This window comes from Panthera onca, chromosome B1 (genome assembly GCF_046562875.1).
Source record: "Panthera onca isolate mPanOnc1 chromosome B1, mPanOnc1 haplotype 2, whole genome shotgun sequence".
NCBI lineage: Eukaryota > Metazoa > Chordata > Mammalia > Carnivora > Felidae > Panthera > Panthera onca.
Window position 1 is genome coordinate 52,131,736 of NC_138342.1, and position 19,481 is coordinate 52,151,216.

General features: G+C 33.4%; 2 protein-coding genes and 1 pseudogene across 5 annotated transcripts in view; 2 read left to right on the plus strand and 1 right to left on the minus strand.

Moving 5' to 3' along the window:
- Positions 1-19,481, plus strand: part of LOC144616179 (uncharacterized) — a 344,180-nt gene that overhangs the window by 206,941 nt on the left and 117,758 nt on the right. The window lies entirely within an intron of this gene.
- Positions 1-19,481, minus strand: part of TECRL (trans-2,3-enoyl-CoA reductase like) — a 99,727-nt gene that overhangs the window by 23,665 nt on the left and 56,581 nt on the right. Inside the window, exons 4-7 of the mRNA XM_060654968.3 lie at positions 15,183-15,286; positions 5,557-5,672; positions 1,725-1,830; positions 288-360 (exon numbers count right to left, since the gene is read on the minus strand). Coding sequence (XP_060510951.1) covers positions 288-360; positions 1,725-1,830; positions 5,557-5,672; positions 15,183-15,286 — 399 coding nt within the window. The remainder of the gene's footprint in view (positions 1-287; positions 361-1,724; positions 1,831-5,556; positions 5,673-15,182; positions 15,287-19,481) is intronic.
- LOC132692832 (exosome complex component RRP43 pseudogene) lies at positions 13,023-14,506 on the plus strand (annotated as a pseudogene).

Consider the following 19,481-nt stretch of genomic DNA (forward strand, 5'->3'; position numbering starts at 1 on the left):
ATCTTTTTAATCTTTCATTTTTACTATCTGTCACTTTGGAGATTTACAACCAACTCATATATTTGTTAGAGTTCCTATGGAAAGAAAATAAACCAATGTCAAAATGGTCTTTAAGTATACATAAAAATTTAATGGAGGATTATACAGAAGCAACTTAAAATTGACATTTTTTTCATTATTTGCTTATTTTTTAAGTGTACCATGTTTCATAGCTTCTGTGTATTTTAGAAGAGAGTCTTGATGTTGGCAATTTAGTATGGATTTAATTAGAAAGAAATCATACATACATGGTGGTGTATACTGTGGGTGATTAATATAGTAGGCAATCCAAGAAGTAAATCCCCAATAAAAGGCACAGCCCTGCAAATAAAACATAATAAAAGTTAGGGAATATATATATATATATATATATATATATATATATATATACATAATATATATACATACATATATATATATATACATGTATACATGATATATATATATCATATCATTTGAAATCATCCCATATACTTATATGCCAAACTGCAGCTTTTTTTAATATGAAAAATGGTATAAAATGGTCTAAGCCAGATAAATGAAACACTTCCTCACCCAATGAAGTAGCATTTTACAAGTACCTATTTGACACCACTAAGGAAATGCATTACTTTGCTCAATCCTTATTAATATAAATGGGAATTTAGGATATAAGACAAATGTAACAATATATTTTAAAAATATCTTTCAAGAGTGGTTTTGTCGTATCAAGTAATATATATGAATGAAAGCATAAAATAATAATGTATTACATAAAATATATTAATATTCATTTTCCATCAGTAAATGCATAAAATAATGAGTTATTTAATCATTAGTAAAACCTGTCTTGATAGAATATAAAGGGAAATGTCCTAGTTTTAAAAGTCCTAGGCTGTAATACTGATCTTGTACTGATACGATAAATCTTAGTGTCTTCTGCAGAATAGAAGCAGCTAGTCTAAATGAGTTTTGAGGTTTCTAAGAGTTTTAGGGTTTATTGTTTTAATACAATGACAATAATAGAATGGCTTGTTGAAATTTTTACAAAACAGGTATTCGCCAAAAAAAAAAAAAAAACAAAACCCAGGAAATATTCAATAAGGAAATACTTCCTATTGAAAGTCAATATTAAATTGGAATTAGTACTGGAAAATTGAATTGCAGTATTTTATATCATGTACATTTCCACTTTAATATTTCATAAAACTTCCCATTTTCTTGACAGCTCTTTGATGGGATGGTTATTAACTCCTGCATTCACCATTTTTGGAAGAGCAAAGACACTGTCATCACACTGACAACTGTCATCAATACAGAATGTAGTTTCATCATTTCAAATATAGGTCACACAGACCTATATTTACACAAAGTTCATATATGACATCCCTCCTCTTCAAGTGGCACTTAAAGAGTCTGAATTCAATGCTAAGTGCTTCCAAAATCAAATGTGCCTGAGCATATGTGGCCTGTAACATAAAGGACATGGCAAATCTTTTATGTAGGGTCATTGGTTGAGGGCAGCTCCAGTGAAAAAGGTCACGGAGGAAGTGGCATTTCAGGAGCAGAGGTTTATGATGTGCTGATACAGTTGAACAGAAGAATCTAAGCATAAGGGAAATAAAGATGATTGCATTATTTTATGGATGGCCCAATACACAAAATTTCTCAATAGTAATTAAAATGACAAAACATATCAATCCCACCTTTATCAAATTTTTCAAAGGTGTATGTCCTGCAGAAACTTTATGGACAAATAAGGTTTCCAAAAGATAGCGGATATAGTGTATACAATGACAGAAGCAAGCCACACTAGAAAGAAGATAAAAAATGAACATTAAATTCACTTCCAAAGGTCTGGCTTGCCTTCTGTATAAGACGTTTTATTATTTATTTTTATTTAGTTTGCTACAATATTTATTAGGAAATGTTTCTAATAATCAAACACTAATGTTTATTTCAATATTGTTATGCTAGAAATTTCTAAATTTATTTCACAATAAAAGTACTATTACAACACTTTCTATAAGTTTACTTCTGATGACACTCAAAATATTTTATAATACCAGTCGTAAGCTATATGCTCACACCTACCCCAAGAATACATAAAACGATAGATGGACTCATATCAAAATGCCTCAAGAATGAAGCAGAAAATGTACACTTTTGTTTTGTTTGAGTATGGTTGACATACAATGTTATATTAATTTCAGGTGTACAACATGGTGATTTAACAAGTTTGTGCATTATGCTATGCTCACCACAAATATAGCTGTCATCTATCATCATACAATGCTATTACAATATCATTGACTATATTCTTTATACTGTGCCTATTACTCCTGTGGCATGTTTATTCTGTAACCGGAAGCCTGTGTCTCCCTCTCTACTTAACCCATTTTGCCCCCCCCCCCCCCCCCCGCTTTCTTCCCTTCCCCTCTGCCACTTGCTACTACATGGATAGACCTAGGCTATTATGCTAAGTGAAATAAGTCAGACTGGGAAAAACAAATACCACATGATTTCACTCTGTGGAATCTTAAAAAAAAAAAAATAAATGAAAACAAAAACACAACAAAACAAATGAATAAACAAACACACAAAAAGCAGAATCAGACCTGTAAATACAGAGAACAAACTAATGGGTGTCAGAGGGGAAAATTTACAAGTTTTAAAAATATCCAAAACCTACTTAGACTTCATTTGACATTTTATAATATTCAGAATAACTTTTTCATTGTTTGGTTTTCCTTCAACAAGAACCACACATTGAAAAAGTTTGAACTTCATTTTTTATGGAGTCAGGACAGCTTTTTTGTTTTGTTTAGTTGGTTTTATGTTTGGTTTTTGCCTACCTAACAAATTGTAATGTCTTGTTTATCTGTGAGTATTTGTTTTGTTGCTGTTGTTCTAAGTTAACATCTCTCTTGCCATTTATGAAACTATTATTTTAAAAGTAAATGTCAGATGTGATTTACAGAAATATATATTCTTCCTTATGCTTAAAATATATTTCCATTAAAATCTGTACTGCATTTGTTAAAATCCTAAATTTCAAAAACTGACTTCTATTCAAGATAATCAATATGGATCAAGAATTGCATACTTAAGCCAATAAAGTTTGAACATAAAGATCATGTCATTTACTCTATGTAAAATCAAACACTGATTCTCCCCTGGGAGTTTATTTTAACAAAATGAATTAGTGATTTCTAGTTAATGATATCAGTGACTTTAGGGAAAACAAACACAAATCAACCTGGCTAAATCCCAGGGAATTTATTATTGTTCATTAATTCATAAAAATATAAGTTTGCGTCTATCAGGAGAGGGGCATGTTCTATGTGCATATATCTATGAGTAACAGATGAATTCTGTGAGAAGTGAGAAAACAAGTGTGGATATCTGGGGGCAGAGCTTTCTAGACAGTAAGAAAAACAAAAGTGAAGTTCTAATTTAGGAAGATGTCTTATGAGCTTAAAGGATTGATGAGGGAATCAGTATCTTTCCTACCTTGTTGGTTCTTTGTTAGGAGTATTTCTATAAATCCTTGAGTGAGAAAATTTTCCATTTTATAAGAAAGCATAAAGTGAGGTTATGCCCAGCTATGTAGCAGATCACTAAATAAGAAATTTTAGTTCAAGCCATGGTTAAATTAGTTCACTTATTTTTCTGCTCTTACAAAGCACCAAATTTCTTTGTACCACAAATAATTTCCACATGAAGATTTGCTAGTTAAAATCTGACTCATCCTTCCAGAAAACAAAGAAAATGGTTGATATGCCACTTTCTTAGAAAAGCCAGCTCAGAACTCCCATCCAAGTTAGGTTCTTCTCTTTTATAATCTAAAAGTGCCCAATGTAAAATAAATATGTTTGTAATTGGTTCATCCTTCTAATCATTCAAAACACTTTTACTGAGTACTTCTTGTAAACCAGGTCATGTTAAACAGTGACGATAAACTGAACATGAAAGTAGACCCATCATAGAACTTTGTAGAGGGAAAGATACAAACAAGTGATTATGTGAACATATAATTTTAAAGTAATAAATTGCATAAAGGAAGAACATTTCAGTAGCATGCTTGTCGTACAAAGAATAGGAATGGCCACCCAGAATAAGAAATACTGAACTTTTTTTGAAGTTTAAATAAGAAAGAAGAAATGAGTAATTGGGATGGGAGAAGAAGGATAGCATGTGTAAATGTCCTTGTGAGAAAGGGAACATGGTAGGTATCAGGACAAGAAAGACCAGTGTGGCTGTGGCAGAGAAATTAAGGGTAAGGGAAAGCTTGATTTGAGATGAGAAAGTCAGAAGTGAAATCACTCTCTATCTTCTAGTATTCCTATGACCTAAATTGTGCTTATTTTTTTAAGTTGATTTATTTTGAGACAGAGAGAGAAAGGGAGAGAGAGAGAAAGGGAGAGCATGTGTGAGTTGGGCAAGAACAGAGAGAGAGGGAGAGAAAGGATCCCAAGCAGGCTTCACACTGTCAGAGCAGAGCCCCAGGTGGTGCTCGATCTCACAAACTGTGAGATCATGACCTGAACCGAAATTACGAGTCAGGTGCTCAAATGACCGAGCCACCCAGGCTCCCCTGAATTTAGGCTTTCCTTAAATTTTGTTCCTTATTTCACTTAGAGTTTAGTCATTAAATCAGGTTCTTTTTTTTTTCTTAACAAATTGCTAACACTACATCTCAGTTTAGCATCTTGAATAATTATTCTTTCTCTTTAATTTGGTAGGAAGCTGAGAGAAATACAGAGACAGACAGAGACAGAGAGACAGAGAGACAAAGATTATTTTCACAGTATGCTATATATTCTGCTTTGATAACTGCCCTCATCCTTTTGTGTACCTTATTTTTACTTTTCACTTTAAAGTAAAATTTAATTTTGGATTTTGACCAACTAAAGGTAACTTATAAAACTTTTTTAGGGGGAGTGCCTGGGTGGCTTAGTTAAGTGTCCGACTTGGCTCAGGTCATGATCTCACAGTCTGTGGGTTTGAGCCCCCGCGTTGGGCTCTGTGCTGACAGCTCATGGCTTGGAGCCTGCTTCAGATTGTGTCTCCCCCTCTGTCTGCCCCTCCCCCACTCGGGTTCTGTCTTTCTCTCAAAATAATAAACGAATATTAAAAAAAAAGTAAACCTATTTTTTCCTGTTTAAGTGTCATTGTTTCTTTCCTACAAATTTTGCCCATATTTTTAGAGAAGTATGTATTTTACTATATTTTATTTACTATTACATCTTCAGCCCTATATATGACCTCTCAACTTTATAATCTTAACCTTTTTGTGATATTTTTAAATTTCCAGATTTCTCCTACTGTGATCATTATGAACTTATATTACCTCCACTTTAAGGTATATTTAATAGTTCTTTGTATATAAATTTGCAAGTCGGTGTGTATACATTATTTAAAGTTACTTAAAATATATTTCTATAACTGTCATCCTCTTTGAGCTTATAAACACCTTAATATCTGTGTGCTAGTTTTATCTCCTCCTAACCTATAGATATGATACGTATTACTTACTGTACCACTGGGTGGCGCAATCTTCTAGAGCTCTCTTTCATGTCATATATGTATGGGATCCTCAAATAAAAGAGGAGATATATCAGCAAAGGTCCTGTGTATTCAGCCAAAAATACCTGAAAGAAGGTGATATAAATAAAAAAATAATAGAATGTTATTAAGATTTCCATGTAAACATAATAAGCATGTCCACCGGCAGCCTACTGAATGAACTGGTAAATTGGATAGGTAGCATTATCTATTATTTAAAATGTATTAGACTGTGTGCTAACAAAATTAACAAGAAGTCTTCCTTGGAAGAACTAGTAAAGACTTAAGGAAAGAACAATTATCAATGGTGAATTTAAAATAAAAATATTGGGGCACCTGGGTGGCTCAGTCGGTTGGGTGTCTGACTTCGGCTCAGGTCATGATCTCACAGTTCGTGGGTTCGAGCCCTGCATCGTGATCTGTGCTGACAGCTCAGAGCCTGGAGCCCGCTTCAGATTCTATGTCTCCCTCTCTCTCTGCCCCTCTCCTGCTCACACTCTGTCTCTCTCTCTCTTTCTCTCAAAAATAAATAAACATTAAAAAAATAATAATAAAAAAATTAAAATGTTGAATTTAATGTAATGATTTCTTCACAAAGGAACTTTTATTTAACTAATCAAACCATTATAAACCTATTTCTTTGTGTCTCCTCAGTCCCATATACATTCCATCTTCTATGTAAACTGTCTCTGTCACTGAATGGAATTGGCTACAGTATCTTTTTTTTTTTTTTAATCTTTATATGGCTGTGTCATCTTGAATTCAATTGATTTGACACTGATTCAAATAGAAATAATTTAGTTCTTTCTTTTGGAAATTTTAGACCTTGATTCTAATGAGTCTAAGTAGGTAGTTGAAAGGATTGTCTTCTGAATTCTGAAACAGAGTCAACCATATATGTGGAGAGAGATATCTGATCTACAGAGAAATAATCATAAGATTTGGAAAGATAAGTGGAAACAAGGCGTTTGATTGCATGAAGTTTCACCAGCTGACTATTTTTCTGATAGTTTTCTAAATCTTATAACTGTCCATTATTTGGTTTTGTTTTGATGCTAAAACAAGATCAAAGTCACTCTCTGGAATTTCAGAGAGAAAAAAGGAAAATAATTTACCTCTGAGTGTTCAAAGAGAAAGGATACAAACATGACAATGATAAATTCAACTGCCATTACTGCTTTGCTTTGTCTTTGCCAATTTTCATCATTTTCTAAGAAAGAAAATGTAAAGCTGCACATGTTTTACTCAAATATACAGGTGTGCACATTGATTAAAAATTATGTTGTTATCTCTTGTGAGAATTTTATGTAACTGCATCTTTATAATATGATATATATTCATATATTATATATAGAACTATATATGTATATATATATATATACACACATGTATAAATATTTATATATGTAGGTTTATTTAGATTTTTTTTTCATTTAACAGTATTTATCATCTCATTAGCCAAAAAAGACTTTTATATGAGGGTAACATGCAACATCTGACAAATTCAGTGTCAAACAAACCTTTTACTGATGGACTATATTAATTTATGGCATACAACATGCCTGATTATTCAAATGTAAAGAAAAAAATGTTTACTACTTTTGAATGTCTGATAATAGAGTCTGGTTAATATTCCAGAATAATTAGAATAATTGTTCTATTAAAACAAAATATTCAAAATATTTATTTCAATGCCATCTGATCTAGTCAGGTCAATTCTGAGCAAGTCTTCCAGTAATATATCAGTAATGAAAAATGTTATGAACAATAGTTAACCTTGATCATATGTCACTCTTTATTAAGTTAATAAAAATGCTATCACAAATATGAAGTTTCTTTGAATCAGGAAATTAAACTACAGTTTTATCTCTATCATACCCTAAAAATAAATCAGGAGAATCTGCTAGCTTACAGTAATATGTTCTAGGACGCCCAATATTTTATCACAAATATTGTGCACTTGAAACATGGGGGTTAAAATAGTACCAAAGTATGAAGGCTGTACCCTGACCTGAAAGCATTAGAGAATGATAAGAATAATTTTTGGACAATGCATTTTTAAAAAAAAGTCTATCTGGGTGCAAGTAGAAAAAAAAAAGGAATAGAGGTGTTTTATTAAACCCAGAAAGTAATAAAAAAGTAGTTTCAGAATAAATAAAGAGCCAGATAGAGAAAAATAATAATTAGACACACTTCTGAAAAAGGATTGTTTCTTCTCCTACTAAACAAGAACAAATTCAAAACCAAAGCCAAAGAAACAAATAAATATGCTGCTTATAAGCCCCAGCAAATCAGATGAATTTACAAAGACTAGGAAGTCCATTATAAACCAAAATTTACTGGAAATTATATATTCAAAATAAGCATATATACTTTTTTTTTTACTTTGAAGACACACACACGCGCACACACACACACACACACACACACACACTACTTTTAAATTCCAACTTGTTTCCAATATCATTTTCTTGCTTTTGCTTTATAGAATGTTCATTCACTGTATTGAACTAATGTATGGCTCAAAATGTAAAATTCAATGATACTAGGAAAGCTAGGTAATTGAGATTTGTTTTTGGAACTTATGTGGAATATTCAACTTGGGATATGTCTAAATTGAAAAAGGAGGAAGACAATGAGATGTTTTAGAAATATAAATTGAAACACACAGCTGCAATTGTTGCAAATTGATTAGAATCTTTGTGCTTAGACTATGCTTAATGCATTTCATTCTCTCTTGAAAAAAAAAAACTTTTTAGTCCTATTATTATTAGGATAGTGTGGACTTCATATCTTTTTTTTTTAAATATCAGTTGAGGGGCGCCTGGGTGGCTCAGTCGGTTAAGCGGCCGACTTCGGCTCAGGTCATGATCTCGCGGTATTGAGTTCGAGCCCCGCGTTGGGCTCTGTGCTGACAGCTCAGAGCCTGGAGCCTGTTTCGGATTCTGTGTCTCCCTCTCTCTGACCCTCCCCCATTCATGTTCTGTCTCTCTCTGCCTCAAAAATAAATAAACTTTAAAAAAAAATTTAAAAAAAATTTCAGTTGACAGTTGAAAACAAAATAAATTGCACATTTCATAGTTGTTGAAAATTACTGACAAAATAATGTAGTGTTGACCTTAACCTTCTAATGATGGGAGAGCTATTAAATTATGAGAGCATTTCCCAATAGTAATATCACTTTTTACTGAATGAGAAGTATTGAAGCTAATATAATACTTAAAGAAGTTTTTCTCTTAATTTAACCATTATATGAATAATATGTAATGGAGAATTTTATTCTAGGTTATTCAAATAAACACTGTAATGAGATCAGCAAGATAAATTGATCAAAATATTTTTCAGTGTTCAAAGAGCTACTGAGTCATTGAAGAATTAGAAGGCCAAGATATTTTAATCAGGACTCTGGAATAGTGATTGAATCTAGGATGTGAGGATATGTCTTTTTCTTTTTAATGTTTATTTTTGAGAGAGAGAGAGAGAGGGAGGGGGGCAGAGAGGAGGAGACAGAGAATCTGAAGCAGGCTCCAGCCTCTGAGCTAGCAGCACAGAGCCCAATGAGGGGTTTGAACCCATGAACCATGAGATCACGACCTGAGCCGAAGTCAGCTGCTTAACTTACTAAACCATCCAGGCGCCCTTAGGATATGAAGTCTGATAGCACCCTGGAAAGAAGACTAAATTTTTTGAGGGTGCCTGAGAATGGAAGGACAAAAATTGTTGGTTGGTATTTTTCAAAGACAGAGATAGCCTTATAAAATCTCCAGGTTTTGGGTTGAGACCTAGAAGAGTTACACCCTAGGAACAATGATGAAGCAGGAGTAGATCTGTCTTTATAGGTGCTAGAGCTCAGCCTGAAATCATTTCAATCATCAATTGGATTAAGATGACCCAGACCAAATAACATCATTAGTCCTTCTGCAGGAAGATAAGTCAGTTTGAAAAGAAGTTAATATCATTCTATGCCTCAAGTTATCTTTACAAGTTTTTCATACACATTTTTCTGCACTAGGTCAGAAATGTAAGGGTGTAACAGGAGTAAAGACATGTAATCAGGGGCGCCTGGGTGGCTCAGTCGGTTAAGCGTCCGGCTTCAGCTCAGGTCATGATCTCAAGGTCCATGAGTTGGAGCCCGGCCTTGGGCTCTGGGCTGATGGCTCAGAGCCTGGAGCCTGCTTCCGATTCTGCGTCTCCCTCTCTCTCTGCCCCTCCCCCGTTCATGCTCTCTTTCTCTGTCTCAAAAATAAATAAACGTTAAAAAAAATTTAATAAAAAAAAGACATGTAATCAAATCCAAAGAAACAACAGACATTCGAAACAGATAAACTGAATATCCACTTAACAGAATTATCAGACACATACATTTAAAAAATGATCTTTGTATGTTCAAAGAAATAAAAACCAAAGTTGAGAATTTTAGCAGATAGTTGAAACCTCTCAGAAGAAAAATATGGAAATGGGTGTGTGTCCCAGGAGAATACAAAGAGAATAATGGAAAACCAACTGTTAAAGAGATTATGATAATTTTCAAATAAAATATTTATACAAAACAGAAGACTCAGATTACACTCTAAACCCAAAGCGGGATAAACAGAAACAATCATAACTGTATCATTTTCCAACAGTGATAATCAAACAAAAGACAAATTTCATATGAGCCAGAGAAAAGGCACATTAATTTCAGAAGACTGTAGTGGACTTTTAGAAACAAGGGAGTCAAATATCAAAATAATGAAATTTTGTGAAATGAAGACAAATATAACTGCCAATATGGAATTATTTTTTCCCGTAAAAAGTATTTTCCAAAATAAATGTTAAATGAATATATTTAGAATGAATATGACAGAACTAGAATAAATTACTAAAGATATTCTTCAGGAAGAATGATAATGACCACAGTTATAAGAGCAGCATTAGAGGTACTAACTAAATTACAGTGAAAATGATAAATCTAAATAAATATTGGCCATATAAAATTATAGTAGTTGGGGTGTGCCTGGGTGGCTCAGTTGGTTAAGTGTCCAACTTTGGCTAAAGTCATGATCTCATGGTTTGGGAGTTCAAGCCCCCTGTTAGGCCCTATGCTGACAGCTAAGAACCTGGAGCCTGCTTCCGATTCTGTATCTCCCTCTCCCTCTGCTCCTCACCCATTCGCACTCTGTTTCTCTCTGTCTCACAAAAATAAATAAACATTAAAAATTTTTAAAAAAATTTATAGTTGTGGGTTTTTACTTAAAAGTACCTAGAAAATTAAAATATATCACAACAATAGAAGATGAGTCAGGAAGAGCTCAAATATCATAAAGTCATTCAATTATCTATGAAATATCTTCACATCAGCAAACCTAAATTCAACAATGTATATGAATGTTCAATATCTTAAAGATATACGTTATAATCTTTTGGGTAACCAGTAGAATTAGTAAAAAAGAAACCAAAATAACAGCGAGGCTAATAGATAATAAAGTATGACAATTCCAAATGGAGCAGGGAAAATGAAAACAAAACAAAAGGATTGTAGAACACATGAAGCAAATTGAAAGAAAATATTAAGTTGGGTGATAAAATTCAATATCCTTTATAATAAAAATAGACTATGATTAAAATGTAAAACATTGAACTATTATACCACTAGAAGAAAACATAGAAGAAAGCTCCCAGACCTAGGGCAAGACAAAAGTTTCTTCCATATGACAGCAAAGACAGGATCTTTAAATCATTGACAACTTAAACTGCATTAAAATTGAAAACATTTTGCAAAGAAAAAGAAAATCTCATTAAGGGACTGAAAAGACAAACTGAAAACTGAAACAAAATATTTGCAAAACACTTAGCAAAGGACTTTAGAATATAAAAGATAATTTTGAAACTCAAAAGAATGTGCTAAATAAATGAAAACTTATGTTTATACACATACCTACACAAAGATAACAGCTTTATTTGTAAGAGCAAAATATTGAAAGCACCCAAATGTCCATCAGTGGGTGAATAGATAAACAAACTACTACATTCATACAACCAAATACTACTCAAAATAAAAAGAACTGAGTATTGATATATGCAACAGATAGAATGGATCCCAAAGGCACTATACTTAGAGAAAATTAAACATCAATCTAACAAAAGAACCTGTTTAATTCTGTTTATAGCATTTGACACATGACAAAAATATAGAAATGAAAAACAGGTCAGTAGTTGCTCCAGGTTAGGGAAAAGAGTGTGTAAATATAGAGGGATAATATGAGAGAGTTCCTTGTGGCAATGGAACAATTCTGTATCTGATTGTGGTTTTAGATACTTGAATTTTCCCAAGAGATAAATTACACAGAAGTTAGGCACAGACACGAATGAACATAAAAATGGTGACAAGTGAATTTGTTATTTAGTTAATTGGATCTATATAATGAGGATTATTATATTAATCTTTTATCCTAAGTCTTTCAATAAGTTCAATGAGGCAAATATTTTCTCAATAATCTGTGACAGCACACTCTTACTTGATGAAAAATATTATTAAAATCTTAATTTTGACCTTGTAAAGAGACTGTTTCTAAAAAAAACCAAAAAACAAAAACAAAACCCAACCCTATGATAATGCCTTTATTATAGGAGCACATTTTAATGTTTTATAAATGTATAAGAATGTTAGGTGCAGTAAAATATTGCTTTTATTGTATAATTTACTTGATATAAAGTGGGTGTGATTGCAATGTAATGTGTATATTTTTAGCATTTAATAGGACTGACTCATTTGGAGCAAAAGATTATGTGAACCATAGGGTTGATTTAAAAATATTCATCCTATTTCCAGAGTTCTCTTTGTCACCTAAATGACTTTCCTCTCAAATAAGCTATAATTTTCTAGTACAATTGTCCTAGAATTCCACCTTAGCACTTTCTCCGCTCAGTGCTTATCCAAATGATGCAGCTGGAATTTTTAATGAACTCACCATTAATGCCACTCGGCTTGACACAACTTCTGTAGACAGAATTCCCTTTTCATCATAAATGTGGACAAAGACTATGAATATTTTAACCTTTGAAGATCAGAATCTGCTTGTCTAAAATCTCCTTTAGTAAAGGTCTGTTGATAACACATTTAAGTATTAAACCCTTTGCTTACATAATGCATGCATTAATAGGTTCTTTTATAAATATTCTACTTCACAAGGATTCAGAATATTCTAAACAGTGTTTTTGTACAACAAATTAGTACTCAAAGCTGAATCAACAAACTTTGAAAACTAAAGCAACTATTTAACCAATAACACTAAAATATAAATAATGATCTAAATTTAGGAATAATATGTATTAAGGGAGGGTGTTAGAAAAGCAAAAGATGTGACAATATTGTAAGTAATAAATGCAAACTTGGATTTCTCTATTTGAGGATTAATAATAATGAATAAATTGTCCTGTGTTTGGAATAATTTTGAAAACTGAATGAGCACTGCCATCCAGATGGAAGAGAACTTGGTGAATTCAGAACCACAAGTGTCAACATTGGTTCAATCAGTACTGCAGATGGTTCCACTTTAGTGAAGCTGGGAAATACTACACTAATTTGTGGAATTAAGGCAGAATTTGCAGCACCACCAACGGATGCCCCTGATAAAGGATATGTTGTTCCTAATGTGGATCTACCACGTCTGTGTTCCTCGAGATTGCGGTCTGGACCTCCTGGGCAAGAGGCCCAAGTAGCTAGCCAGTTCATTGCAGATGTCATTGAAACACAGATAATTCAGAAAGAGGACTTATGCATTTCTCCAGGAAAGCTTTCTTGTGTTCTGTACTGTGATATCATTTGCCTTGACTATGACGGGAACATCTTGGATGCCTGTACATTTGCTTTGTTAGCAGCTTTAAAAAAGTGTACAGCTACCAGAAGTTACTATAAGTGAAGAAACTGCCTTAGCAGCAGTTAATTTAAAGAAGAAAAGTTATGTGAATATTAGAACTCATCCAGTTGCAACTTCGTTTGCTGTATTTGATGACACTCTGCTCATAGTTGACCCTACTGGAGAGAGGGAACATCTGGCAACTAGAACCTTAACAGTAGTAATGGATGAGGAAGGAAAAAACTATGTTGTCTTCACAAACCAGGTGGAAGTGGGCTGAATGGAGCTAAACTTCCAGACTGTATGAGCCGAGTGGTTAGCAGACACAAAGAGGTAAAAAAGCTAATGGATGAAGTAATTAAGACTATGAAACCCAAATAAACAACCACCACATTTTGAAAACGGATTTGTAAAAACTGTATTTGTTACACTGTGCACAAACCTTTTATACTAAATAAATATCAAACTACATTCTTCTGGAAAAAAAAAAAAAGAATGTTTAACTCTAAAGGGAAAACTTAAAGCACTGCCAATGATAATGTTGAATGTTGATTGTTGTTGATGGTAAAAAGGAAAGCTATCTTAATACAGAAAATATTAAAAATGCAGTCACATCACAAATATGGAATAGAGTGTAATCAGAAAACCTTTAAAATTCTAAAAAATATAAAATAATTGAATAGAAAAATAGAATGATTGTACTATTCTTTGTATATCAGTATCAAAATTATTTATCAAATTAACTCTTTTACTGCCTCTGTCACTAAATATCCCCTAGTATTTCCTCTTACTACTGAAGCTATTCCATCTATCTATTCCACTACTCATCAATAGTTCAGTGCTTGTGAACTAGTGCTAAAGTATGTTCTCTGTTTCTTAGTCCTACATGTCTTTAAAATGTTTTTTTAGGGGCACCTGGGTGGCTCAGTTGGCTAAATGTCTGACTTTGGCTGGGGTCATGATCTCGCTGTTTGCGAGTTTGAGCCCAGAGTCAGGCACTGTGCTGACAGCTTACCCAGAGCCTGGAGCCTGCTCCAGATTCTGTCTTCCTTTCTCTCTGCCCCTCCCCCACTCATACTCTGTCTCTCTCTGTCTCTCAAAAAATAAACAATTAAAAAAACATTTTTTAAATTTTTTTAATGTTTTTTTTTTTTTATTTTTGAGAGAGACAGAGACAGAGTGTGTGGAGGGGGGAGGGTCAGAGAGAGAGGGAGACACAGAATCTGAAGCAGGCTCGAGGCTCTGAGCTGTCAGCACAGAGCCTGTTGTGGGACTGGAACCCACGAATGTAAAATCATGACCTGAGCCGAACAAAGTCGTATGCTCAACTGACTGAGCCAACCAGGCACTCCAGTCCTACGTGTCTTTTAATGTAGTTTTCATTCTTATAATGCTATTGGATTCAGCTGCCACCACTTTGAAAGCTCCTCCTTCAAGGAGAACCAAAAGTATGCCACAATCTCCTAACTCAAAGATGTCTCATTACTTCATTCTGATTTTCCAAAATGTCTTCCCCTTGCCTTAGAACATTTTTTATTGAATATCCTATCTCCTCTCTTTCCAATATCAGAAGTCTTCATATCCCCAGGTTCCTAGAAGGAAGAGCCAAAGAAACACCATTTAACTAACAGCATAGAGGAAGCAGAAATAGGGCCATCAGTCCTAGGGTAGATTGACACTTAAAAAAAGAATTTGCCCTCGTTTTTCCAATCGAGTATTTCCATTGCCCTAATTCTTGTATTTTAAACTGATACTTACTGTAGTCCAACTGACCTGTTGACCTAGGTCTGTAAAATAGAGAGTGACAATGGAGGAAGTTGCAATGCTTTGAATGGTTATGTAGTCCTTCAAAAAGGGCCCACCTTAAATAATAAGGAAATAGTAATTTAATACAATTTCAAGGTATAGTCATTTAAAAAAACACATTTTTTAATGTGAAAACTGTAAAAGCAAAGGATAAATTATATATAGAAATTTCAATGTATTATGAATATATAAAGTAAAATAAAATGTGAACAAACCCATTTTATAAGTGATATCAGCAATTTTTCAAATGTACAGTGGTTTCCCACCTCTACCTAAACAAAGTTCAGACCACCATCCGCTACTATCCTGTGTGTTCTGAGAAAATGTAATATTAGATAATATCATAATCAAATCTAATACAAGGTATTTTTATAGTATAATTTAGGGTATCAGTAGATATAGATGTCAACTGTTCTCTAAATGCTTTTATTATATGATAAATTAGTTAGGGTTAATACATTTTAGTGGTCATCGCAAAGCACTAGTGGAGTGACATGATATATGTTTTAGAAGATCTCTATGGATGCTGTGTGGAAACTGGGAGGAAGGGGAAGCAAGATTACTTAGGAAAAATTCAAATTCATCAAGCAGGGGACTTTTTTTTTTATCTTTATTTTTGAGAGAGAGAGAGAGAGGAGAGAGAGAGAGAGAATGAGTGGGAAGGGGCAGAGAGAGAAGGAGACACAGAATCTGAAGCAGGCTCCAGGCTCTGAGCTGTCAGCACACAATCCAATGCGGAGCTTGAACCCACGAACTGCAAGATTATGACCTGAGCCAAAGTCGGATGCTTAATTGACTGAGCCACCCAGGTGCCCCATGCAGGGGCCTTTTTGGATTAAGATGGCACTGATAGAGATGTTAAAAATGCATCAATTTTAGATCTGTTTTGAACACAGAGCAGGTTCAACTTGAGAGGAGAGTATATCAGTGAAATAAAGACAGCTCTTAGATTTTGACCTGAGCACTTAGGTGCATTATAATTTGGGGGGTAGAAATTAAGATTTAAGTTAGGGCATGTTAAGTGTGTGATATTTATTAGACATTCAAGTAGGAGCTGTCAAATAGGCAGTTGGGTAAGTATGTCTGTAGATATTTGAAAGTCATTAACATTTAAAGCCATGCTGCCTGATGAGATTATTTATGTATTCAGTTTGGAAAAAGAATGGAAACTAAGACAGGTTTCTAGCACTCCAGGCTTTCAAAGTAATAAGAGAAACATACAGCAAAGATTACTTGGAGTTTCTCATGAAATAGGAGGAAAATAAACAGAACCGATGTCTTAGAAGACATGTAAAGGAAATGTTCCCTTCTTAATAATAAACACTAGATAAGTCTGGCATGTGTGTACTGAAAGATATGTACAGAGATATTCTTATTAAAATTATTTATAATTGCAAAACAATTGTAAAGACTTAAATGTTCATAAATGAGATAATAGTAAATATAATTTATTTTATTCAAAGATATACAGAAAATACACTAGAGCTAGATTAATCTCATAAGTATAATGCAATTATTATTGCCATTGTTGTTGTTTTGTTTATATTATTCTTTATGCTAATCTATTTGTGATTTATATTATCCTCAGTCATGAAAAAGTGTTATTTCATTCTCTTTTTTGCAAGACACATTGAATGTTAGTTTATGACTATTTTAGATTATTTCCAGAATCCAATACATTGATTTGTAATTACAGGTATCTTAAAGTAAGATAAAATATACAATTGATATATACTAATTTTGAATATTGTATTTGATAAATCCAATATGAATATAATAGGCTATCATTCCCTTGATCAGGTTATGTTATGTGGCTTCATAAAAGAGATTATTCAAGTGAGTCTGAGTTAATCATGTATTATTTAAATCTGCATGAATAGATAAGAGAAAGGAATTCAGGTTCAAAGTACTAGAGTACTAGGAATAAAGTACTAGAAAGATTTCTGGAATGAAGATGGAGAGGGCCACATGACAAGAATGCAAATAGTCTCTAGGAACTGAAATGGCCTATAGGATGTGACAACTAGCCAGGAAATAGGAACCTCTGTCATACAACCACAAAACAACGTGAATTCTTCAAACAAGAATGAAGATGGAAATAGAATTTTCTAGAAGTCTTGAGATGAGAATTCAGCTCAACCAATACCTTGATCAGCTTTGTGATATTCTGAGCAGAGAAGCCAGCCATACTGTATCTTCAAGCTAATAAATGAGCGTTATTTTTAATTTGTTACACAGCAGTAGGAAGTTAATGCGACATAGATCAAGGTAAAGACTGATATAAAAATGGTCAATAATATCTTGACAATCATGTATGACAACAAGAAATGTTAATTGGAACAAAAGAATATGATAGCCTTGTAACACCAAAAAAAATGCTGAAAACATCTTTACAACATACATCTATGTATTGTCACCTTTGAGAAGGGGGTTCATTTCTATTCCTGTATCACTTGATGACTTCAAGGAACAGAGCATTGGAATATTTTTTATTATTTTTATTTTTTATTGGCATGTTTTTAAAATGTTGTCCCATCAATATGACATTTGAATAGAAGGAATTGAGAAAATCCAGGAATATCATTAATAATGCCACTCAGACTCAGTAATCCAGGAACTTTGCCTCTGGCCTTCTATGTCTATGTATGTTTTCCAAAGAGAGAGGAATATGTAGGGCCAAGAAAATATGCCTAAAACAGGAGCTGATGCTGTCTGTATCATGCTTCAGCATATATCATGCTTCAGCCACTTAAGGCCCCTGAATTTCCTGCCCAAATTAATTTAAACAAATCATCTTTCTTGGGCATTTCTTCCCAAAGTGGACCAGAATCTAGGGTATGTACCTAGGGGTTTTCAAAGCTGTTGTATAAAGGGTGTGGATGATTGGAGCCAGCAATGGGAAGGACAGTGCTAACTCTTCACCTCTCTATTGTAGAAATCCAATAATTTTAAGACTTGGAAATTTAACTCTGTGCTTCCAGAACATTATTAAATATATTAATCAAGGTAGGAAGAGAGAACACATTTTAGTTACCAATTTGTGTGACAGATTTATTACAGAAATCAGAGTTCTTTACCATTCCCATATCTGCACCATTTGCAATATGAGTTTTAGTATCTCTTATTAAGACTTGGTGTCCATTTCCCCACTTCCTTGAATATAGGTTAGCCTAGTCACTCACTTTACCTAACAGAATGTAGGGCAAAGATCATGTGACACTTCCAAGCCTGGGCCAAAACAGTCCTTGAGTACTTGTATTCATTTGTTTGTACCCCTGATTCCACCATGAGAACAAGCTCACGATATTCCACTGAAGCCTGAGAAACCACATAGAGTAGAGAGGATTTGATTGGCTGAAGTTATGACCAACCTAGACCAGACAGTCACCAAGAACCTACCAGCTGACGGCAGCTGATTGAGTGAACCTACACAAGTAAGGCCAAGTCCAGCTCAGCTCAGCACAATCCCCAAGCTAAATAAATATTTGCTCTTTTGCTCACAAAAAGCAATGTTTATTATTTTCTTTAGTTTTTGTGGTGTCTTTTGTGTGATGAAACTGTAAAAGACTAAATTTACATGATGTCATTGCTCACAGTACAAGTATTCTGACAAATATATTCTAGCAGGAAATATAGGTAAATATTGAGGACCTGCTTTGTTTCAGTGTTAAGTTTTATTTCCTTAATATTAATAGCTATAACATCAATCAGCTATAACTGATTGATAAAGCATCTACCATATGCCAACCATTATAGTGCTTTATAAACATAATCTTATTCGACACTTATAAAACAAAAACCAAACCATGAGTTTGGTTCTTTATTAGCTCCCCTTTACAAAAGAAAAGATCCTATAGATAGTTAAGTAAAAGGTTTAAAATTCTGCATTACTTCAAACAACTTCTTTCTACCATATCTTGCTTAGCCTGCTAAATTAATTGACTCTTTTTTTCAAATATGACATCATACTTTTATTCAAGGACACTTAATGGCTATATTTCATTTAGATTATACCCTGTAAATGTATGTGAGGAGAAATCAAGTAAATACATGCGAGGAGGAAGTAAAAAGTCATATTCACCAGGAAGGTTGAACTAACAGAAATTCCAGTTCCTTATAGTGTTCTTCAAACCGAGTTATATTTTACATTGATGCTTGTGGCATTCTAGAGTCATCATTATATACTAGTCAAGTTCAGAAAACAATATCACTATATAATTTTATATTACTTAGCATCTATGTGTTGAACTA